This window comes from Xiphias gladius, chromosome 8, assembly GCF_016859285.1.
Source record: "Xiphias gladius isolate SHS-SW01 ecotype Sanya breed wild chromosome 8, ASM1685928v1, whole genome shotgun sequence".
NCBI lineage: Eukaryota > Metazoa > Chordata > Actinopteri > Istiophoriformes > Xiphiidae > Xiphias > Xiphias gladius.
Window position 1 is genome coordinate 28,722,241 of NC_053407.1, and position 22,212 is coordinate 28,744,452.

General features: G+C 47.7%; 2 protein-coding genes across 3 annotated transcripts; both read right to left on the reverse strand.

The window, feature by feature from the left end:
- Positions 1–6,733: 6,733 nt before the first annotated feature.
- Positions 6,734–11,330, reverse strand: lmod2a (leiomodin 2 (cardiac) a). The gene is made up of 3 exons (XM_040132316.1): positions 11,055–11,330; positions 8,191–9,411; positions 6,734–6,754 (listed from the first exon to the last, which is right to left on the reverse strand). Exons 1-3 carry the CDS (start codon positions 11,328–11,330, stop codon positions 6,734–6,736), a joined length of 1,518 nt encoding a protein of 505 aa, XP_039988250.1.
- Positions 11,331–15,769: 4,439 nt separating this feature from the next.
- LOC120792655 (ankyrin repeat and SOCS box protein 15-like) lies at positions 15,770–20,781 on the reverse strand. 2 transcript variants are annotated; one of them, XM_040131865.1, is made up of 6 exons: positions 20,009–20,781; positions 19,643–19,888; positions 18,912–19,083; positions 17,134–17,677; positions 16,460–16,613; positions 15,770–16,366 (listed from the first exon to the last, which is right to left on the reverse strand). In XM_040131865.1, exons 1-6 carry the CDS (start codon positions 20,250–20,252, stop codon positions 16,209–16,211), a joined length of 1,518 nt encoding a protein of 505 aa, XP_039987799.1. In that variant the 5' UTR covers positions 20,253–20,781; the 3' UTR covers positions 15,770–16,208. The 2 variants fall into 2 exon arrangements, with proteins under 2 accessions (XP_039987799.1, XP_039987800.1); XM_040131866.1 differs by lacking the exon at positions 15,770–16,366 and having other exon boundaries at positions 16,496–16,650.
- Positions 20,782–22,212: the final 1,431 nt, after the last annotated feature.

Below are 22,212 nucleotides of genomic sequence, written 5' to 3' on the forward strand. Positions count from 1 at the left end.
TTTTTAATGACTATGATAATTAATCTGTGCAATACCTCATCCGTTAAATCCGCGACGTTCGTCTCACGCCCTCGTCGTCATAGACCCTCCCGCCTCCCCCGGGACATCCCGTCATTAGAAAAGCACTTAAATCTGTCATCAGCACAATGTGGAGCCGGCTACGTGTCATTATTAATAATCAGTGTGATAAAACACTGGCTGCTCCGCTGAGAGGAATCGGAGTCCTCGTATGATCCTTGGGAAATATTTTTGTGTGTCCTTCATGTTTTCATTCCTCGTTCGAGAAACTTAAAAGGGAGACGTGCGTGCGACCAAACAGGCAGGATCCTCTTTGTGTTTGATAGCGGTCGGTTTAAATGCGAGATAACACTATTTTCTTACTGTGCTTCTTTTCATAACTTCGAGTTTCCTAATAAATCGTAGAATTAGTCGTGTTATTTTTTCATAAAGACATTCGTTGACCAAAACGTGGCGGCTCGGTCGCCTCACGCGGATCTTCAACTTTTTCTTTTTCTTGTGTAATTAAAATCTGTTTATTTGCACAGTTTCTATGATAGTTCAGTTTTGTGTTTTTTGGGTGTGCGTTGGACGAAACTAATTTTATTTCAGGCGGGATACAGTGACGATGGACGCTTTTTTTTTTTTTTCTTTTTTTTTTTTAAGAGCTAAAGGTTTTGCAGTTTCGTGACCTTTTAAGTGCGGTTACAAACACGACTGACGACGTTTGAGTCAGCACATTTCTTTGGCTTAATACAAAAATACATGTACACACATTAGCTCACACACACCGTGGCATTTTGTGAAATGATGGGAGATTTGTTCTTATATCTGTTTGGTTTTCGTTGTGACATGATTCCCCGTATTTTTCTGCAGGAGGAAGCATCAACAGCGCTCTGGTCAGTATTTCAAACAAATATCACGCTACACAAAAAGAAACAGCTAAATAATAAAAAAAATCTTCCTCTTCCATTCATCAGATAACACTATAATTTTATGCAATGTGACTGTAAATGCCTCCTCATGGAGAACAATAAAAAAAAAAAAAAGAAGCAAATAATACTAAACCAAATGTGGCATTTGCAAGCAGCTTGTGGGTTTGGCGACGCCTGTGATCCTCCGTCTGTAAGCGGTGCAAAGAAATAGTCGACGCTCGTTTTAACTGTTCGTTTTTACAGTCCTCCAGCGAGGCTTAATGCTGCATCGAGAAGCCGAGATACTGACATCGAAACCTGTGAAAAAGGGTCGGGAGGGGTGGGGGGGCAATGAGAAGACTAAATTGTATACTTAAATAAATGTTAATATTTACAGAGAAATTTGTCTCTTGTTCTTTGTCGAGCAGGTTCCGCTTCCGGTTATTTGGTGCAGAGGGCAGGCCGAACTCGCATGGACACGTCCTAAAAGAATGCACGGTGTAAACGTATGAAAAAAACAAAACAAAAAACACTAGATAAAACATATAAACACAGCGCAAAATATTCTTTTTACCCGTGCATCTACTTTGATACCACGAGGAAACTGTGGTCTATCGCTTATGGTTTTGCAAACTACCTGTAAAGTAAGAGAATAATTCCAAGGCATCTGTAGTATTTCAAACAAATATCATGTCACGCACTGATTTCCTCAAAAAAGTCCTTTTAGAAGGTCTTAAGAGATCTTAAATGTAATTAAACGTTTTACATATTTTCTCTTTCCCACCATAGGTAGTAATGTTAGTTATTTTCTGAACCATTGATGATGAGCCTGCAAACTAATAGTGAGACTGTTGTGACGGCGGATTGTGCTACAAAGCCTTTCTGTGGAGTTTCAGTCAGAACCGTCACGCCTGCAGCAGACGCTGCAGTAGCTGCCGTCTCATTATGGGCAAGTTTTAGCCAAAACTCAAAACGAATGAATCATTTTCAGTTGGTCAATCGGTCAGTCCGTCCATTCTCTGCCGCGAAAGGTTGGTGTAATTTAATTATATCATTAGGAGTTATTATTTTCTGCTGCAAACTGCTGAGGGAAAAAAAAATGGCATATTTAATCCTTCTTAGGTCATGTCGTCCCTGCTGGTCTTCAATAAGACATTCACACATTAATACCCGTTTCTTGATGATGAAATTATTAAATAACTTTCTATGTGGTGTTAAAAAGATCTTAAAGACTCAAATTTACCCTGTAAGAGCTACACACAGGTAATTACAGCGAAAACAATCCCAGGTAGGTTTTTTGTTTTATTTTATTTTAATATATATATAATGTGAAAGGTGGCAGGTTAAAGCAGGTAAGTGATGGTATTGACGTTTAAAGTTACCGCCTGTAGAATTTGGTCAGATTCAGATTTAAAACTGAACTTTTCTCACTTTTTTTTTTTTTTTTTTAAAAGCCAGGCTGCACTGTGATTGGGCGGTTGGTCGTCCATAAATTGACATGAGATTGCTGAGAGATGGTCATGGTCCCCAGAGGCTGAACCCCTTGGACGTTAATGACCCTCCGACTTTTCCTCGGGTACAGCTGTGAGGTTTTGAGTGAAACCCTCTCGACAGCTATTGGACGCGTTAACGTGATCTGGGGTACATTCCCGCTCCCCACAGCTCTGCACCGTGTCAGGCTCAGCTCTGCACCGTGTCAGGCTCAGCTCTGCACCGTGTCAGGCTCAGCTCTGCACCGTGTCAGGCTCAGCTCTGCACCGTGTCAGGCTCAGCTCTGCACCGTGTCAGGCTCAGCTCTGCACCGTGTCAGGCTCAGCTCTGCACCGTGTCAGGCTCAGCTCTGCACCGTGTCAGGCTCAGCTCTGCACCGTGTCAGGCTCAGCTCTGCACCGTGTCAGGCTCAGCTCTGCACCGTGTCAGGCTCAGCTCTGCACCGTGTCAGGCTCAGCTCTGCACCGTGTCAGGCTCAGCTCTGCACCGTGTCAGGCTCAGCTCTGCACCGTGTCAGGCTCAGCTCTGCACCGTGTCAGGCTCAGCTCTGCACCGTGTCAGGCTCAGCTCTGCACCGTGTCAGGCTCAGCTCTGCACCGTGTCAGGCTCAGCTCTGCACCGTGTCAGGCTCAGCTCTGCACCGTGTCAGGCTCAGCTCTGCACCGTGTCAGGCTCAGCTCTGCACCGTGTCAGGCTCAGCTCTGCACCGTGTCAGGCTCAGCTCTGCACCGTGTCAGGCTCAGCTCTGCACCGTGTCAGGCTCAGCTCTGCACCGTGTCAGGCTCAGCTCTGCACCGTGTCAGGCTCAGCTCTGCACCGTGTCAGGCTCAGCTCTGCACCGTGTCAGGCTCAGCTCTGCACCGTGTCAGGCTCAGCTCTGCACCGTGTCAGGCTCAGCTCTGCACCGTGTCAGGCTCAGCTCTGCACCGTGTCAGGCTCAGCTCTGCACCGTGTCAGGCTCAGCTCTGCACCGTGTCAGGCTCAGCTCTGCACCGTGTCAGGCTCAGCTCTGCACCGTGTCAGGCTCAGCTCTGCACCGTGTCAGGCTCAGCTCTGCACCGTGTCAGGCTCAGCTCTGCACCGTGTCAGGCTCAGCTCTGCACCGTGTCAGGCTCAGCTCTGCACCGTGTCAGGCTCAGCTCTGCACCGTGTCAGGCTCAGCTCTGCACCGTGTCAGGCTCAGCTCTGCACCGTGTCAGGCTCAGCTCTGCACCGTGTCAGGCTCAGCTCTGCACCGTGTCAGGCTCAGCTCTGCACCGTGTCAGGCTCAGCTCTGCACCGTGTCAGGCTCAGCTCTGCACCGTGTCAGGCTCAGCTCTGCACCGTGTCAGGCTCAGCTCTGCACCGTGTCAGGCTCAGCTCTGCACCGTGTCAGGCTCAGCTCTGCACCGTGTCAGGCTCAGCTCTGCACCGTGTCAGGCTCAGCTCTGCACCGTGTCAGGCTCAGCTCTGCACCGTGTCAGGCTCAGCTCTGCACCGTGTCAGGCTCAGCTCTGCACCGTGTCAGGCTCAGCTCTGCACCGTGTCAGGCTCAGCTCTGCACCGTGTCAGGCTCAGCTCTGCACCGTGTCAGGCTCAGCTCTGCACCGTGTCAGGCTCAGCTCTGCACCGTGTCAGGCTCAGCTCTGCACCGTGTCAGGCTCAGCTCTGCACCGTGTCAGGCTCAGCTCTGCACCGTGTCAGGCTCAGCTCTGCACCGTGTCAGGCTCAGCTCTGCACCGTGTCAGGCTCAGCTCTGCACCGTGTCAGGCTCAGCTCTGCACCGTGTCAGGCTCAGCTCTGCACCGTGTCAGGCTCAGCTCTGCACCGTGTCAGGCTCAGCTCTGCACCGTGTCAGGCTCAGCTCTGCACCGTGTCAGGCTCAGCTCTGCACCGTGTCAGGCTCAGCTCTGCACCGTGTCAGGCTCAGCTCTGCACCGTGTCAGGCTCAGCTCTGCACCGTGTCAGGCTCAGCTCTGCACCGTGTCAGGCTCAGCTCTGCACCGTGTCAGGCTCAGCTCTGCACCGTGTCAGGCTCAGCTCTGCACCGTGTCAGGCTCAGCTCTGCACCGTGTCAGGCTCAGCTCTGCACCGTGTCAGGCTCAGCTCTGCACCGTGTCAGGCTCAGCTCTGCACCGTGTCAGGCTCAGCTCTGCACCGTGTCAGGCTCAGCTCTGCACCGTGTCAGGCTCAGCTCTGCACCGTGTCAGGCTCAGCTCTGCACCGTGTCAGGCTCAGCTCTGCACCGTGTCAGGCTCAGCTCTGCACCGTGTCAGGCTCAGCTCTGCACCGTGTCAGGCTCAGCTCTGCACCGTGTCAGGCTCAGCTCTGCACCGTGTCAGGCTCAGCTCTGCACCGTGTCAGGCTCAGCTCTGCACCGTGTCAGGCTCAGCTCTGCACCGTGTCAGGCTCAGCTCTGCACCGTGTCAGGCTCAGCTCTGCACCGTGTCAGGCTCAGCTCTGCACCGTGTCAGGCTCAGCTCTGCACCGTGTCAGGCTCAGCTCTGCACCGTGTCAGGCTCAGCTCTGCACCGTGTCAGGCTCAGCTCTGCACCGTGTCAGACTCAGCTCTGCACCGTGTCAGGCTCAGCTCTGCACCGTGTCAGGCTCAGCTCTGCACCGTGTCAGGCTCAGCTCTGCACCGTGTCAGGCTCAGCTCTGCACCGTGTCAGGCTCAGCTCTGCACCGTGTCAGGCTCAGCTCTGCACCGTGTCAGGCTCAGCTCTGCACCGTGTCAGGCTCAGCTCTGCACCGTGTCAGGCTCAGCTCTGCACCGTGTCAGGCTCAGCTCTGCACCGTGTCAGACTCAGCTCTGCACCGTGTCAGGCTCAGCTCTGCACCGTGTCAGGCTCAGCTCTGCACCGTGTCAGGCTCAGCCGCTGTGCTTAGTGTTTGGTTTCTTGCGCTCGTACGTTAGCCTTAGCGTGACGGCCTGCAAGCGCCTGGTCTCAGCCGTGCCGCGAGCATGTCTGCAGCGTTTAATAAGATGTAGCATGCAGCACATTAGCTTGTCGGTGCGATAACATGTCAGCCCTAGCAGGTTCACATCTCTGCAGTTGGCATATTGAAATGCTCACTATTTGGCATGACACGCTTTGGGTGCCAGCGGGCCACCATTCTGCCGGCCGGCACGCGCTCACGGTACCTTATGCTCAGTCGTTTTACACGTATCCTGTTGTAGCAGAGGAGTCGGACAAGTGGAAATTTTGCTTTTATTTTATGAAGACTATTCATTAATTATGCTCTTTGCAAAACAAAACAAAACAAGGCGATTCAATACGAACGGAATATTGAGCTGCAGTAGACACAGTTAAGGACAAACCAGCTGTCATGTGCAGTGTAAACCTGTCTGGATTGTATTCAAAATGTGCGTGCGTGTGTGTGTGTGTGTGCGTGTTGATGGACAGTGAGCGGCAGCTGCCGCAGTCCGATCATGTGACAACTCTCCGTGTGAGTTTGTAGTAGAGTTTAATCCCTCCGTGAGCAGCCCTCGCCGGGGAGCGCAGTGAGCTGATCCTCCTCTCGGGTCACCAACGTGAAGCCGTCGCGTGGACGCAGCTAGCGAGGCCTCTGAGGGTGCGTTGCGTACGGCTAGCAGAGTCTGTTCTAACAGCCCGCTGACGTGGTCTTAACAGTTTCATGAGTAAAAAAAAAAAAAAAAAAACTTCCCGGTAGCCTAGCGGGTAGGACACGTGCCCCTCTCGCTTAAACTCTGTTTCCGGTCTGTATCTCTACTGTCCACTATCAAATAAAGGCAAAATGCAGGGAAAAAAAAAGTCGTAGAAAAATGTCAGCTCAGATACCCGGAGACACAAGTAAAATATACAACCTTCCACTCGAAAGCACGTGTCACATCGGATGAAGAAAGCTGCAGACAAACCCCGAGCCTCCATCGAGGCTTAAAATGAGACCGATCGTGTGACCTTCTACCTGCCCGTAAGAAATACTGCGATCCTGAGCCGAGAGCACAAACACAAGCTCATCTCTCAGCACGTAAATGTTTTTGCCATGAATCTGTGAAACACTATTAAGAAATAGCTGAACTAATTCAAATTTAAAAAAAGTAGATTCACCTGTAAAAACATCTTACAGAGCATTTTTCTGATACTGAGCCAGAAGAAAAAAGGAAAACTGAAGAAAAAAGCGTTTATTTTCTCCACACATCAGTATTCACAGTAGGTTTCACACGGTAACAAAATACAGTATAACTGAAACAGAGAGAGGTGCAGTCTGCTGCTACGCTGTGTGACAAGTTAAATAAGATACCGTTGAAAAGTGACCCTTGGTGCCAAAGGAAAATCAAATGTTTCAATACAAAGTGGGAACAGTTCAGGTGCGATCGGTCGGCGAGTTCAGGCCTGCGACAGATCCACCTGAAACGACAAAACGTCACACACGCATTAGTCCGGTGCAGCGGGTTTCAGACCGACTGGACGGATGCTCGGGACAAAAGTAGCTTCAACCACATTCCAAAACAAAGTTAGTCATTTACCGAGGCAAAGTAAGACGGTGTCAGTTGAGAAGAAGGAAAAAAAAAACAAAAAAACCCGGGAAGTTAGGGGAGTTCTGGCCTTATTTGACATAGATTAAAGCTACACCCTTCATTATGGTGGGGAAGCTGGGAGCGGCCGAGGTTGCAATTATTTTGTAATCCCATTATTTCAAGATTAATTAAGTTCATTATTATGTCATCTCGGAAAAAAAAAAAAAAAAACATCTCAAGATAACAGGGTAAATTTATTATATCTGCAGCTGATTTGAGTAAATCATGAAGCCCAGCGATGTATATGGAAACAAAAAAATGTTTTCTCACGACTGTGAGATAAATATCTTGTTATCGCAACAAAAAAAATGGCTTTGCTATTCTGAGATAAAGAGATGATAAGGTTTTGGTCACAGGACAATGCGAATTAAAAAAATAATTGCAACAACAGCCGCTATCAGCTTCCATATTAAGGTGCCATCAGGTGCATGAACAAATGTACGATAACTACTAATTATTAATTCGAATGAATAATTAGTAGTTACTTAGGAACTTTGTTTGGTTCACACCTACCATATTTGGTGTTGGATATGTGAAAACGATGGATATCTATTGGAGATACCTATGAAAATCGACCCGTTATGTGAAAAGTCATGTCCACTTCCATGAACTTCAACCAGGTTTCAGATTTGTTTAAATTTCATCAAATTTGATCTTATTTCAGAGATGTATTTATCAAGGGGCAGGTTTTGTAAGCGTGAACATCCCGCTCACATTTGAACGCTGCAATGTCAGTGGACACTGCTCAAACCCAACCATAACCACTGAAACCCCAACGTTAAGTCCTAAACATAAAATTACATACACACTTTAAGACCTTCAGATGACCAATTATTATCCTTGTTTTAACCAAATTTTGCTCAATCCTGTTTGTTCCTCACTAGCACTTTGGGCCGACTACGTTATTTTTAAAGCTCTAATATGAATAAAATCGACCATTTCCATAAAAGACCAAACTCTGGCTTTTACTCCTGGTGGAAATCTGTTTTGTTTTTTCAGCTCGTCTGCCCTCTCCCCAGCAGCGCTCCGACCCATCAGTCTTATCAGACAGCAGTGAAGAAGCCAAACTATTTATAACCTGACAGAGTCGAGGAATTCACCGAGTGACAGGGACTGTCGTCTGGTGACAGCAGGCGATCGCACTCAGGGGGGTCTAATGGCTTATGGAGGCTTAATTATGTGTGGGATGCTTTCACTCCAGCAAAACAGAATTCCTCCAAACCCCAAACATAGATCAGTCAGTGACGGACTCACAGGAAGTCTTACCCTTTTTAAGGACCTGATGCTGCTTCCACGAATCGCCGCCATCAGGTCGTCACGGCTTGACCTCTGTGGCGGCGGCAGGCGGGACGGTTCGTCTCGTCTCTTCTGCAGTGATGGTTTCAAGGCGTTCTTCAGGTCTTTGAGAATATCAGCGCTCTCCTTTTCGTTGGCACCATTCTTGAGCTTCTTTGACTTGGGCTTCCTCTGATTCGACTGACCCTTTGTGCTGTTTGAGCCTTCAAGCTGTTTGACCATCTCAGAGATCTTCCTCATGGGTGGATCGAGAGATGGAGGAGGCGGGGGAGGGTTTCTGTTCTGATTCTCAACAGTCTTAGAAGTTTGCGACGGCTTTTTTGATGGTCTGTTTTCTGCAGATGAACCGGAAACTTGTCCCGGCACTTCTGGAGGACTCTCTTCCTTCTTCTGTTGAAGCCTCTTCTGTCGCTGTTGGTCCTGGTTGCGTGTCAGGATGCTGGTCGCCGTCATCCTGGGGCCCGGGAGGTCGAACTGGTAGCCGAGCTTGAGCAGAGTGGTGTTCTCCCTCAGCAACGCGACCATCTCCATCTCCACCTTACCCCCGCAGATGTGCCTTTGGTTGTGGAAGCGAAGCTCCACCAGCGTCCTGTTGTGCTGCAGCGCCGCCAGCAGAGCCAGGATGCCTTGACCGGACACAAAGTTGGACTCGATGTTCAGGTTTCTGATGGAGCAGTTCTCACGGAGCATCTTGGAGATGGCAATGGCGACCCGGTCATCGGCGTGGGTGTTGGCGAGACTGAAAACATGCACATGAGTGTTTGTGCACAGGGCCTCAGCGAAGCGAAGCAAGGTCTCCTGGGAGATGTCTTCGATGTTGTTGAGGTTGACTTCATCCATGGTGGGATCGTCACCCAGAATCTGCTCCAGAGCTTTGTCGATGACGATGGGGTTCCCACTCGGTCTGTCAGAGGTCACGTTCGTGTTTTGGTCTGCGGTTTCAGTCCTCCTCAATTCACTCCTGGAGCCTTTCGACAGACTGTTCTTCTGAGGACATTTATTCCTGATTGGAGCCTCCTTTTTACACTCATCTCTCTTTTCCGCCTCGTCTACCTTGGCACCGTTTTTGCCCAAAACACCCTGCGCCTTCTTCTCCCTATTTGAAGCCTTCTTCCTGTCATTGTCCAGAGTCTTGCCGGCGTTGCTGCTGGTCGCTGACGCTCGCTCCCCCCTGCTCTTATCTGGCCGCCCCTCCTGCAGATGATAAAAGGACAGAAAATTAGGTCGAACCCTGACATTCTCAAGCCTCTGGCTGTTAATTAAGAACCCTCTCTAAGCTGGCAGACAGTCATGGCATTTCTCAAACAGGCAACGTTTTTAGACCTTTTTCCGACAACACATTTAAGTAAACTGGATACATATGACACTTTCTATCATTATATATAATATACCAGTGGGTTTATGTTTGAATACAGGATAACCATGCATCTAAAAGTTACAGAGGACTACGCAGACCTTCAAGGACTCGTTCTCACTTTGCACTTTGGAAAAAGCTTCATGGAAACAGTGAAGTGAATCAGAAAGACGTCATTTTTAGCGTTAGACGTTTACTCCAGTATTGCATTTTCATAAAGTAGTCGACCTTTCAAGAAGCGAATAAAAAAATTAATGAAAATATAAAAGCAAATTGAGGGAAGACGGGAGGGGAGATCCTGATTTTTAGTCCCTTGTATGGGTCGAGCTCTCCGATCCTACATTTCTCAAAATGCAATTGGACAGTGTCTTTTATTAGACCGTCTCTGACTGGTACAAACCTATGTTTCTGTTGCAACCCCAGTTTGTAAGGCAACATTTTTTTTTTCCAAGCCATTATCCCCTAGAGCCGCAGACGACATATATATACAAATATACAACTGTTGTCACAGGCCTAGTGGGACTAACCGTGACCAGTCAACTTCTCTTAATGTGAAAAATTGTTGGAGTGGTCCTCTAATCCTAAACTGAAACTGAATCTGTTTTCTGATTTTTCTGCAAATGCTGTCAGGGTGTTGTTCCGCAGGAGTCTTATTTTGACGGCGTGAGACTGCTCAGTCTCGCCCCTCAAATCTGTTAATTCTGCGTGTTGCCTCCAACTGCGTCTGTCTGCCGTTTGCTGCCGGGCAGGTAGTGGACAGGTGGTTTATCTGGACGGATGAACGGATGAGAGCAGCTCATGCTGCTGGAAACACTGAGACATTTCCCTTGGCGTTCAGAAACCATGTTCGACCCTTTTCAGATCACATGTAGTTGCTAAATCAGCTTTTAGCTTAATAGTGCAGATTTAAATTTCTCACCACAGGTTTTCTTTATTTTGTGCCTTTCACGGTTGAGTCTTTAAATTTCCCCTGTTCCACACAGCCACTGGTTTCAGTTCATTTCTATTATAATCAGCTTACAGGGACCTGAAAATTGACACTGCAAAGAGATAATCCATCCCAGTCGACATTTGATCAGCTGTTTTCTGTCCGTGTTACAATGTTGCGTGGTGATGCGGGTATCATCTTTTTAAAGCTGTCCTTTGCTGCCTTAGCATCCGTGAACTGAAAGGCTTTATTTGCTCGCTTTATGTGCTGAGAGAAGATCACGTGAATTTTCTTGCATTGAAAAAAGTTGCAGGTCAGCAGCCAACCTTAAATTCCGAGATGTTGGTGTATGAAGGCATGTATTTCCTCACTACGACAACCAAACTATATCAAAAAAGCAAGTTTCCAGCCTCAGCCGCTGGTTTTCAAAAAGGAACTGATGGTTTGTTAAATTTTCAGCAGGGGTGTTGTGATTAATACTCTCTCGGTAGTTAAAACGTGCCGGCACGGTTCTTTAATGTGTCATAGAAAGTATTGATGTACCCCCCTCACCTGTACGGTGTTGGACTCCACCTTCTCATCCTCCAGCAGCTTCTTGTTCTCGTCCTCCCAGTATTTAAGCAGAGCGTCCCTGTCAAAGTTCCCCGTTGGGGTTTTTGCGGTCTGGTCTTTCTGCCTCAGGCCGATGGGGACGTTATCGTCAGGGTCAAGGTTTGCCAGCTCCCTCTCCAGCTCCTGGAGCTCCTCGGAGGAGAGCGTGGCCAACAGCTCATCTTCATCCACCTCCTCGTACTTCTTCAGCTCCCTGCTGTACCCAAAGGTACTCATGGTTCAGTGCTGGTTTTAGGACTCTCGAAACCCTTAAATCTCTAACTTTAACCCTAATTCTTGCACTTTTACCTCTTCTTATACTTGATTAAATCTTCCTTAAGCTGTTCTCTCTTTCCTGCTTTTGTTCATTGGCTTGTCCTCCATCAGCTTTCTTCTTCCATCAGGGATGCTGTGGTTGATAGGGGACTCCTTGTTCATCGACTGGTCCCAGCTGCCACAGGACCCTGATAGGGAGAAAGGGGAGGGCCTGTCTTTTTTTAGGGTGTTGGGTGGGGTGGTGGTGGGGGGGTCAATGAGATAGGCTTACCGCAGGAATGTGAGCCCTCTGAGTGGCCTGCGCTGAGAGCTCATCAGCCACCCGTGCCTCGAAAGAAACGAAGGGAACAAAAACCTTGCGGGGAGACATCGGAGATGAAGCTCTGAAACATTACGTAACGTGTCAGGACACAGAAGCACGGCGTGGTTGCGATGTTGTGGGGGAAAAAACACTTGTTCTCCCTGAGGATGATGGGGTTATGTACAGTGCAGCTCTGGCTGGCACTGAGGCCGACGGATGGTGGGCACTGATGTTTACACCAGGACACAACAATATCAAGTCAGGACAGACTGACTTGTAAGACTCTTTAGAGGAATAATCCCCATCTTTCTTATGGACATTGGGTGGAAGAAGGCACAGCAGTGACTGGTTTTGATCTCCGCAATCTGTCATATCAAGTTCAGAAACTTAACCTTTCTCATCTGACCCAACATTAACCACCGTGTCAAAGGAAATTGTCTTAGTGCAGATCGGTTAAAAACAGAAACCCAACAGAATGCATACAATAACACAATAGTTGGCAGAGTAATCTCACCTCCATTTAGTAACTGTTCTGGAGCTTTTAATCATCTTCCTCATCAGCAGTGGGTGGTTTGTTATGCGGTTGTCAGGACAACCATCAGAGCTCCGTGACAACACGCACCCATCGCCGAGCATGTTTAACAAGCCGTATCATGTTACGCGTCCGAAGTGACAAGGCTCTGAGCGCCACAACACCGCTCTCGTCCTAAACCTGCTGTAAGTATGACCTTTGACCTGGATCACTGCTGATTAGCATCAGTCATCCAGCTGTGCAGACCAGATCGAGAAGGGAAACGGGTTCAGTCGCAAAACACAGGACCGAACTGGTGATTGCTGCGTGTTTTAACCCGTTCCATTAGATCGACTCTGCTTTTTAAAGACGGGCCGATATTCGAGCCTAATGGGTCGACTGCTGAATAGAAAAACCTTAAGATGGAAGTTTGCACCACCGACCAGCTGCAAGCCGTGTTACCAGTGTCTTCTCTGAGAACCGGAGAGTCCGAAATGGAGGGAGCTATCGCATCAGCCCGTGCATTGCCATGGACAGTTTACACTCTTAGAAACTGTCCAGTAATAACTGTAATCTCATAGAAATAATCTTGAATAAAACCGTGTTAACTTGCTGTTTGGTTCGTGACTGAACCGGCAGCGGCACCGGCGATGCACATATGAATCTTGCAGTGAGACTCTCGCGTCCGAACAGGGGCTTTTAGTTTTGAAGCGGCCCTCTAATTGGAAAGCTAAGATGTTTCCATGGTAAAATACCTCCACGTGTACCTATTCAAACCCTCAACGAGGGTGTAGATGGCAGGATTGTATCAGGTGCAAGATGCATCACTGCCCTCTTCTGTTCACCTCTTTCCTTAGGTTGCTCTCTATGTATTGTGGGCCATTCTTGATGCCGGCGGCAGTGCTGAAACGGGTGCCGTCAGCCTCCATTCACAAGGACGTGTTCTCGGTTTACCGCTACTGGATCCGATGATATCTGAGTGTATTCTTTACGGACTTCATCAAAGAATGCCAGCCGCTGCCTGATACCTGCCGTTTGCGCTATCGTGCGTTTTTCAGGGTGGCTGTTCCCATGCATGACACTGCTTGTTATGCCTGGGCTGGACCCGTCCCACTGCAGGTGAAAAGCCACCTCGGAGACAGTAAAGCAAACGTCTGCCTTTCGGCGGCGCAAAATATCACCTTGCATGTGTGTGTTGTTTCCTTCAGTTACATGTTTTCTTTAAAAATGTAAAATTGATCATCCTAAAAATGACACTCTGGGGAAAAAACGGAGCCTTTATTTAATGGCACTTTCACGCGGCAGCTTTTTAATTGCAGCGTGACAGCTGGTAGACGTGCGGATGTCAAGCACCAGACAGTGACAGCGTCGGCTCAACAGATTTTCATAGTTGTGTTACAAGAAAACCGAAAGAAACCAAAGACAAAATCGGATTCATTCCATGAAAACAGACAGAAACACAATCGACTGTTCGGGGGTCCGCTACGTGGCTGCTGGACAGAGTGTGATGTGTTAGGTATTCCCTGTTTTGTTGTCTCACTTAAATCTGTATGTATGTATTTGCTTTGTTTTAGCACATTACCACACCTGCCTCAGACCTGACCTGACTTCCAGCCGGTGTCGGCGGTCTAGAGGTGGTTCAGAACCACGTGACCTCTCTCAGGTTCTGGGGTGTCCTGCCAGGACGTGGAGCCATGTGGTCGTCGTTGTTGTTGTTGGTTCTGCATGTTAGGAGGTTAAATTTAGAGTCGATCTGCTCTCGCCGTCTGTCAGCCAGTGGAAGCAGATCATGCTTTTAACACCGTGTTCAGTGTCGTGTTTCAGGGAAATGAGCGAGTGCTTTTCCTCCAGCGGCCACCAGATGGGTGGGAAACTTCTCTCTACTCATTTTGTCAGTCCACCACTTCGGTTCCCACTGATATTCCCAACCATCAAATCGATTGCCATGAAATTTTGTACGGATGTTCATGTTCCCCAGAGGATGAACGCTAGCGACTTTGGTGACTCTCTGACTTTTTCTCTAGTGCCACCAACAGGTCAAAGTTTTAATGTATTCGGTGAAATATCTCCAAATCTAAAACCTTGATTGGCAAAACATCTGGTGCAGACATTCATGGTTCCCACAAAATATATTATGACAAAATAAAAGTTTAATAAAATACAGTACAAATGTATTTACAACTGTTAGAAATGTGAGAGTAGAAACTTATTTCTCAATACCGATAATATCAGAGATTCTCAGTTAGTAACCAGGACATTTGTTTGTTTCTAGCATTTCAGGTCTTTATTTGAAACAGGAGACAGCCCTTTATTTCTAATTTCGCTCTATTTTAATAGTATGTTTTAACATATTTTCGTAAGAAGCCTCCCAGTTTTGTTTATCTTGATAAATTCAGTACAAAGTCCAATAATAATCAGCACAATGTATAATTTCTACACCACAGTCATGTCACACTCACCACTCTCTCTCTCTTTTACCAGTAACGCTGACGTCATTTACTAATTAATTCCTATTGCTTCTACTCGATTGCTCTTAAGCTACCGTCAAATAAATGCAACTCTTCCTGCAGATGTTTGACATTAAAAGTCTACCAGGAACTGAATGGAACTGTGCCCTTTGAGCCGCTGAAAGGCTTTTAATGTGAAACATCTGTGCAGACAGTGAATTTTTACCGAGGGTAATTTAACAGCGCTCGAAAAAACGGCAAAGTAGATGAGGCTGGAATTAATTAACGCCGGGTAAAAGTTGGGATTCGGACATGCCGGCTTTTTTACGGCATATACGTTTCCTGCTACGTAGATGGTTTGAACATCACCGGGTCGCCTCTATTTCCACACACAGAGTCTCGGCTAAGAGGCTACTTCCTCCAACACTCGAGTCCCAGGAATCTGAGCCGTGGTTATTTTGCGCTACGGTCGGGACAATAATAATCTTAGCGAGTGCCCATTTGAAAGTTGGCGTTTACAGTCATGCGGCTAAAAGCGAGGTTTCGGAATCGACTGACTGGTGAAAGTAAAACTTCTTCACTTCGGCTCCTGCTTGAGAACTTAAGAATAAAAGCTATTCGTGAAATTTCTCACAACCTAAAAATTTAAAATTTAGGAGCGCTTCAGATTGTCTTCTGAGGCGGTGAAGACGACTGAAACGCAGAAACAGAGGTGAGCACACTTTTTCATGTTCGGCAGAGATTTTAAAAAATATCATTGGTGATAATTAATGATACATTAGTAGTGGCAATATGTGTAATACGGTATAGGGTAGCTGTGGCCAAGTATTTGATCGATTTGATTCGAACACTAGATTCGTTACTCCACTTCTTTTGTTTGTGTTTTTGTAATCGCCGTCTTTTATCGTCCCAGAGAGAGATTTGTTTTCGCGGCCTGTACGTGTTCCACTCAGAAACACCTTTCATTTCCGTTTCAGCCATTTTCCCATTTTTCGTCTCCATTTATATATCTCTTCTCTGTAAATATATGAAATCGTTAATTTTGGGTATTAATTGCCATTAAAGACATCAATGATTTCATACAAATTTAGTTTTAGTTGTAGATTTTTTTCTTAACTGCAGAAAAACATCTCACTAAGTAAAGTGGCAGATGTAAGGAAGATCCTTCACAGTGTCCCTCATCCATACTACATACTAATGATCATCATAAACTGTTACGGAAGCGAAATGTCTTTCTTAAGATTTGATACTTTTTTGTTGTTTTACAATATCTCTTCCCGAAGCCGTTCTACCAACACCCACAGTTTACTTTGTTTTTTAGTTTTCCTTTTTGGAAAAACTTTGCCTGTTTGTAGTACGAATGCAGTCTGTTTGAACACAACCTTATTTTGTGTCTTACTGCTCACACTCACGGATTCCTGAGTTGGTTCTTCAGAGCTTTCTCAAGTGTAGCTCTAATAAGTTTGATAAATAAAAGGCCCCGTTGAATAAACCACAAAAGTTAAAGAAAAAAAAAATATACACACACACACACACACACTCTCATAAAAGTCATTGGTGATGTTTAAGACTCAGTAGACTCAGTCCTCCCCGCAGATGATTTTGGAGTACAGGTCGTTCTCTTTGAACAGCAGGTAGTCCTTCAGCCTGTTGGGCAGCTGGACGGACATCAGGCCGCTGCAGCTCAGGTGCTTCCGGATGGCCACTCTGCTCAGGTGAGTTAGAGAGCGAGGGTTGCCTGGATCACGGAGAACAGCGGTTTGTACCGACGTGACACCAAACGTAGCGGCGGCTCTTTAACCTGACTGTTTTCACCCCCAAGTTTACTCACGTACGGTCCGGTGAACGAGAGGCCACTCTCTGTGTTTCTCCAGGATCTCTGTCAGTCTGCCGCAGAGAGAAACCTGACCGACGTATTCGAGGAGGGTCGACACGACGCGGCCCGCCAGGTTCACCAGCCAGGAGACGCTGACGAAGTCACAAAACTGGACACAGACGGGTAGTCAATCTGCTTAGACACAACTGCAGGGAAGGTAACGGATTATTTGTCTTGTCACACTCGAACACGGCGGCCGCTGGAGGCCACCGGCGGGAGCTCAGACTCGATTAGCCTGCAAGTACCAGTTATTTTCATTATCGCTTAATCTGCTGATTGTTTTGGAAATGAAAAATGCCCGTCACAGTTTCCCAGAGCTGAGAGTGAGTCATTTAGATGTCAGTCAACAATTTAAAAATATTCAGTTTACTCTGACTTGAGACAAAGAAAAGTAGCAAATCCTCATTTTTAAGGAGCCGGAGCCACCAAATGTTTGATAAATGACTCAAAATGCTTGCAGATTGTCTGGTGGTCGACTAATCCAAATGTGTTTTGACTCCATATAAAATAGCACAGTCTTTGTTTGCAACGTGAATAGACCCGTGGTAAATTATGCTAACAGTAAAACCAGGCCTCACGCTTTGAAACATCATTTTACCAAGTGCTTCCGTGGTAAGAAAAGAACTTACGGCGACTTTTTCCTCCCGATGCTCCGAGCGATCAGACGCACTCAGGTCGTCCCAGCCGTCGTCATGGTTACAACAGAAACACTTTTCGGCATCGTAGCCGTTGTTGAGCAGCAGCCGCATCATCACCTCGTCCTTCAGGCAGTACTGCAGCGCCGTGGGGAACACCGTGTCGTTCACCACCCTGAAGTAACAGTTCACGTCTGCTTTGGCCGCCAGCAGCAGCTTCACGATCGCGTAGCGTCCCGACCGGACCGCCACCAGGAGGCAGCAGAGCGGGTCCAGGTCAGGTTCGGCTCCCGACCTCAACAGTACCTCGGTACAGGTCGTGTCCCCATTGGAGACGGCGAAGTAGAGCGGGCTCCTCCGCATGTCCCCGTAGTTTTCAGAGATGTGAGGCGCTAACAGCGCGTTGACGTCGAAACCGTTCTGCAGCAGGAGCTCCAGGCAGTGGGCGTGGCCTCCGTCGGCGGCTGAGTGGACAGGGCTGTGGCCGGACAGCCGCAGGGCCCGTCGAGTGGTGATCGGGATCAAAATCCTCAAAGCTCTGATGGACAAAAAGGAGCAGGTCGTTCCAGAAGAAATGCAAAACATCAGAAACCAACCTACGCGATTTATCCCCACATGATCTGACATGTGATGGATCCATCACATGTCAGATCACATCCTGGGCACACAGACACTCTTCTGCAGTATCTTCATCTCTGCCGCTGTTGGCTGCAGAGCGAGGACTAACATTTGTTATTTACCACTGAAAACTGTCTGGTGTTTAAACATGCATGTTGATTAGTGAGTGACAGAGAATGATAACAACGAATGTTTGATGTTTGGCAAATTATTTGCTGGTAATTAAAAGGTATTCAGAAGCTGACAATTCCAATCCGCCAAGGAGGTTATGTTTTCACTCCTGTCGGTTTGTTGGTGTGTTTGTCAGCAGGATTAACGCAAAAATGACTGAACCGATTTGCACCCAACTTGGTGGAGGGACGGGGCTCGGGCCGCGGACGAACTCCTCAAGCTTTGGGGCAGATCTGTATCATTTACAATTAATTAGTATTTTTTTCCCTGAAGTCCGGTCTTCTTGTTTGACACTGGTGTGTGCTCTACTGAGCGCCATTCTAGTTAATAACGCATTCACCCCATAAATCATGACACATTGCTCTCTCTTACATGATAGCACGTTAGCCGCTTTGAACGATAAAGAGTTCTGCTATTACTTAGTGTCAGGTCGAAACCAAATGATGTGGTGTTGTTAACGACACAAAACATCTCGGATGCAGCAGATTGAACTTGAGGAAAGGATTCACACCATTCAGGAATGTACAAAACATAGATTGTATTTAGGGGGAACTCCACCGATTACAGGTGTGATGTGAAAAAAAAAAAAAAAGGTTGTATAAAACCTTTTGTGGCTCCAGGGGGAGCTGTGCCAAGTCTGATAGACAGTCGTCACCTGTGTCTGAAGACTACTGAAGTTTGAAAATGAAAGAAATCTGGGGGCGTGGAGTTATAGTCATATTACAAATGCTGTACGAGTCCAGTGCCGAGTCAGTGGGGTGCTCTTTTAGAAAGCCGACTGGGGCGTCAACAGCAAAAAACCCATTTCGATCGGGTGTTTTCAGGAACCACGGAACCACAGGAACTAAACTCGGGAACTCAACCGGGGACTAAAATCTGAAGAACCGCGAAGATTAGATAAATTATATTCGTGACTGATCCAAAATCAAGTCTGTCGTCTTTCACTACTCATCAAGTCTCCGTGATCAGCACCCATCACTCACAGGTAGTGTCCTTCGTACGCCGCTCGGTGGATGGGCAGCTGGGAGCTCAGGTTGCGGATGTTGGGATTTGCGCCGTGCCGCAGCAGGATGTCGATGCAGTCCGGATTCCCCGACCCTGCAGCGTCGTACAGGACGCTGTCGCCGTTAGGCGCCTGAGCGTTTACGTCGGCACCTTAGTGTGAGAGCGGGAAAAAAATCAATTTTGGAGAAGGTGCACGAAGACGGCAAAATTCGGGATATCGCCGCCTCTGCAGCACAGATTCCTTCCGTTCTTTTGTTGGCTGCAAAACATAAATTGGACCTTTTATCCATTGTTTAAGTTGCTCTGTTGACAGAAGTCCAAAGGCTGCAGAGGAAAACTTTCTTTGAATCTGAGAGAAATGACAAACTTAGACGAAGCATGACATACAAAACCCTGTAATCCCAAGATAATGACTCATTTGAGACCTGATCGCCAGACATGTCCTGATTTGAAATCATGATCGTGGGATAACGGGCACGATGTTTTTGTGATTCTGAGTTCAAAACGGCAGCAACTGACCCCTTTTTAACTTAGACAGTCATTTGAGGCATTGTTAACATAAAACCACTGATTAGTGCAGCTTTGAATATGGCTCATTTGAGCGATAGTTTACTTTAACGCAGGACAATGGGACACTAATGGACACGTTTCAAAGACTGACTCCTTAAAAGGACAGAAATGGAAGAGCTGTGTGGTATCAGCGGTTCACCGTGTTTGATGAGGAGCTCCAGGACCTCGGGGTGGCTATATTCTGCAGCGATCCCCAGAGGGGTCACTCCATGCTGGTCTGTCTCTGAAACCTGACCTCCGCTCCGCAGCAGGAGCTCCATGACGTGGACACGGCCGGCCCTGGAGGCCTCGTGCACCGCCGTCCACTTCCTCAGACACACCTGCTCCACCCGAGCTCCTGCGGCTATCAGACAGGCGGCCATCCGACGGGATCCGGCCCGGACTGCTGCAGGGGGCCACATGAGAGGGGGGAGGAACTGACGGTGAGGACGGACAAAACGTCTCCAAATGTTTTCCCTCAGGCAAAGCTACATGTGCGCTGTGAGGGACCAAAAAGCATTCTGACCTAAAAGCAGGGGAGACTCGTTCTTGCCGTTGGTGGTGTGAGGAGAAGCTCCGTGGTCCAGCAGCATCTTCGCATTTTCCAACAAACTGGCCTTCACCGCCAAAGTCAGGAAGGTCTCACCCTCCGGAGTCTTTTCCTCCAGAGTCAGGCTGAAAGACGCTGAAACACACAACAAAAAGTTCGACCTCGTTTCAGGAGCGTTAACTGTTGAAGAGTCATTAAAAGGTGATGAGAATCCAGTCATCTGTGGCGTCCTGAGTGCGAAATAAAGGCAAAAATAAAAAAGGGGCCGCTAAAGTCCGGATTTAATACTTGTCTTGTTTTTAAATGTTTCAGTATGAATTAAATTCTAATTATTTATATGTTTGAATTTAAGACAGTTAATTGAAATGAAGTTACAACATCCAGTGTCAAGAAAATGTTATATTTTGTATTATATTAATCTCCAGAGGCAAAGTGGTATCAATAGACACAAACTCACGTATGTTTAAGTCCTTGCACAGCAGCTTATAATTTTTTGATAAATCTTCAGAGATAAATGTTAATATGCATTCATATTCATATTATATTATATATATATATATCTCATGGCATCTTGATAATTTATTGCAGGAACTTTCAAAAAGTAATCCAGAACCAAAGCAACTATTCAGGTTTGCCCATCTCGCCTTCCTTCCTTCACCACTGAGAAAAACGCAGGTGGAGCAGGTGGTGCTGCATCCACTGTTTGGAAAGTTACTCTCTTTAGAGTCTAGTTAAAACCTGCATCGGCACCGGCGTCTGCTCTGCGAAACGAAAGTTTCGGAGCCTCTTGCCCACCGTGCAGCGCCGCTTCCAGGACCGAGGCCAGAGGTTGCACCGCCGCCCGGTGCAGCGGGTACCAGCCGTGCTCGTCCACCTGACCGAAGGCCGCCGGGATGTCACGGAGCTCCCGCAGAGCCGACGTGTCGCCTGCGGAGACGGCGTCGGTGAGGAAAATGGTGCGTTAGACAGTGGGATCACCGGCTGTCGCCTCTAAAACAGGACTACATTTCCCGAGAGCCGCTGTTGCGCGTCCACAACGTGCAGCTGATCTCATTAACGGCAGGGTCAGCGGCGGCACCGCTCCCCGGGGCGCTGCCGTCCCTGGAAGGGCTTTTCAACATTCGGTTTTCCCGTGTCTAGGTTTCCTTTAAACCACGCCCCCGGCGGTCGGCTCCGAACACTACAATACCCATGAGCCTCGGCTGCCATCGCCGGTCACGGAGTCACAAGTCGGAGCTGGGGCAGTTGTAAACAAAACGCGCTGCTGTATTTACAGGATTCATCCAAAAAAATCCTCGCAGAATCTAAAACGGATCCGACTCCAGCTCCTGCCTGTCACGAGCAGTCACAGAATATGCAGCTCGGTGATTGGATGGTTCTTGGCGAAATGCACCCTGGGAGATGTAGTTAACTTCTTCTCAGGTTTTTTTTTTTATGTGCGCGGGCCCGTATCTTCAACTTTTTATGAAACAACCAGATATATTATCTTTTGGGTCGATGGCTCAACCAGACGAGTACCCGGTAATCCCCCGGGTTCACATCTGGTGGGGCTCCGCTACCCGACCGAGAACCGCCGGGTCCTGGCGAAGTAGCGAGCCTCGAATCGGACTCGGGCCACGTCGTCGCATAAAGCGTTGGGGCTGACGGGGTCATAGGGTTTGGCTATTTTCAAATTTGGCTTATTAAGAAATGTCCCTCTTAGAAGTAAGTGCTAGTTCAACGCTCAGGGTCCGTTACGCAGGAAATAAGGGAAGATTTACTTCAGGCCGGGAGCTGGGTTGAGCCCAGTCAGGTTTAGCCGGGCTGGGGTCACAGGTAAGGGTCGGTTGTAGGTCCAGGCAGGACTCTAACGCAACGAACAAGGGCAAGTATGTGAACGGCGCAATTTGCGTCCCAGCGTTTTGTCTACACGGATGTGTTGGTGGAAAGAAAAACCAAAAAGTCGTACCCTCGTGCCGTCAATCTGTCCCAAAATGGCGGACATTGATGACTTCGTCGTCATCATCCGAATGTAATGGTTTCAATTTTAAATTCCATGTACTGCAGTTGTGATGCGCTACATAAAAACCTACACACTGTATGTGACATTTACCTCGTTCAATGGCATCCGCAAGCCTCAGAGCTCCGCTCCTAAACGAGCGAGAGGGAGGATGAAGGTGAAACTCTGGAAAATGCGCAAT

Excerpts from the sequence above, each read along its gene's own strand:
- LOC120792655 (XM_040131865.1), bottom strand. The coding sequence starts at position 20,252 with ATGACTGGATTCTCATCACCTTTTAATGACTCTTCAACAGTTAACGCT. Across the intron at positions 19,889-20,008 it reads CGAGTCTCCCCTGCTTTTAG|CAGTCCGGGCCGGATCCCGT; the intron begins GTCAGAATGCTT and ends GGCCCCCTGCAG. Across the intron at positions 19,084-19,642 it reads GGAGCTCCTCATCAAACACG|GTGCCGACGTAAACGCTCAG; the intron begins GTGAACCGCTGA and ends TCTCACACTAAG.
- lmod2a (XM_040132316.1), bottom strand. The coding sequence starts at position 11,330 with ATGAGTACCTTTGGGTACAGCAGGGAGCTGAAGAAGTACGAGGAGGTG. Across the intron at positions 9,412-11,054 it reads TGGAGTCCAACACCGTACAG|GGGCGGCCAGATAAGAGCAG; the intron begins GTGAGGGGGGTA and ends CATCTGCAGGAG. Across the intron at positions 6,755-8,190 it reads GCATCAGGTCCTTAAAAAGG|GTGGATCTGTCGCAGGCCTG; the intron begins GTAAGACTTCCT and ends TTGTCGTTTCAG.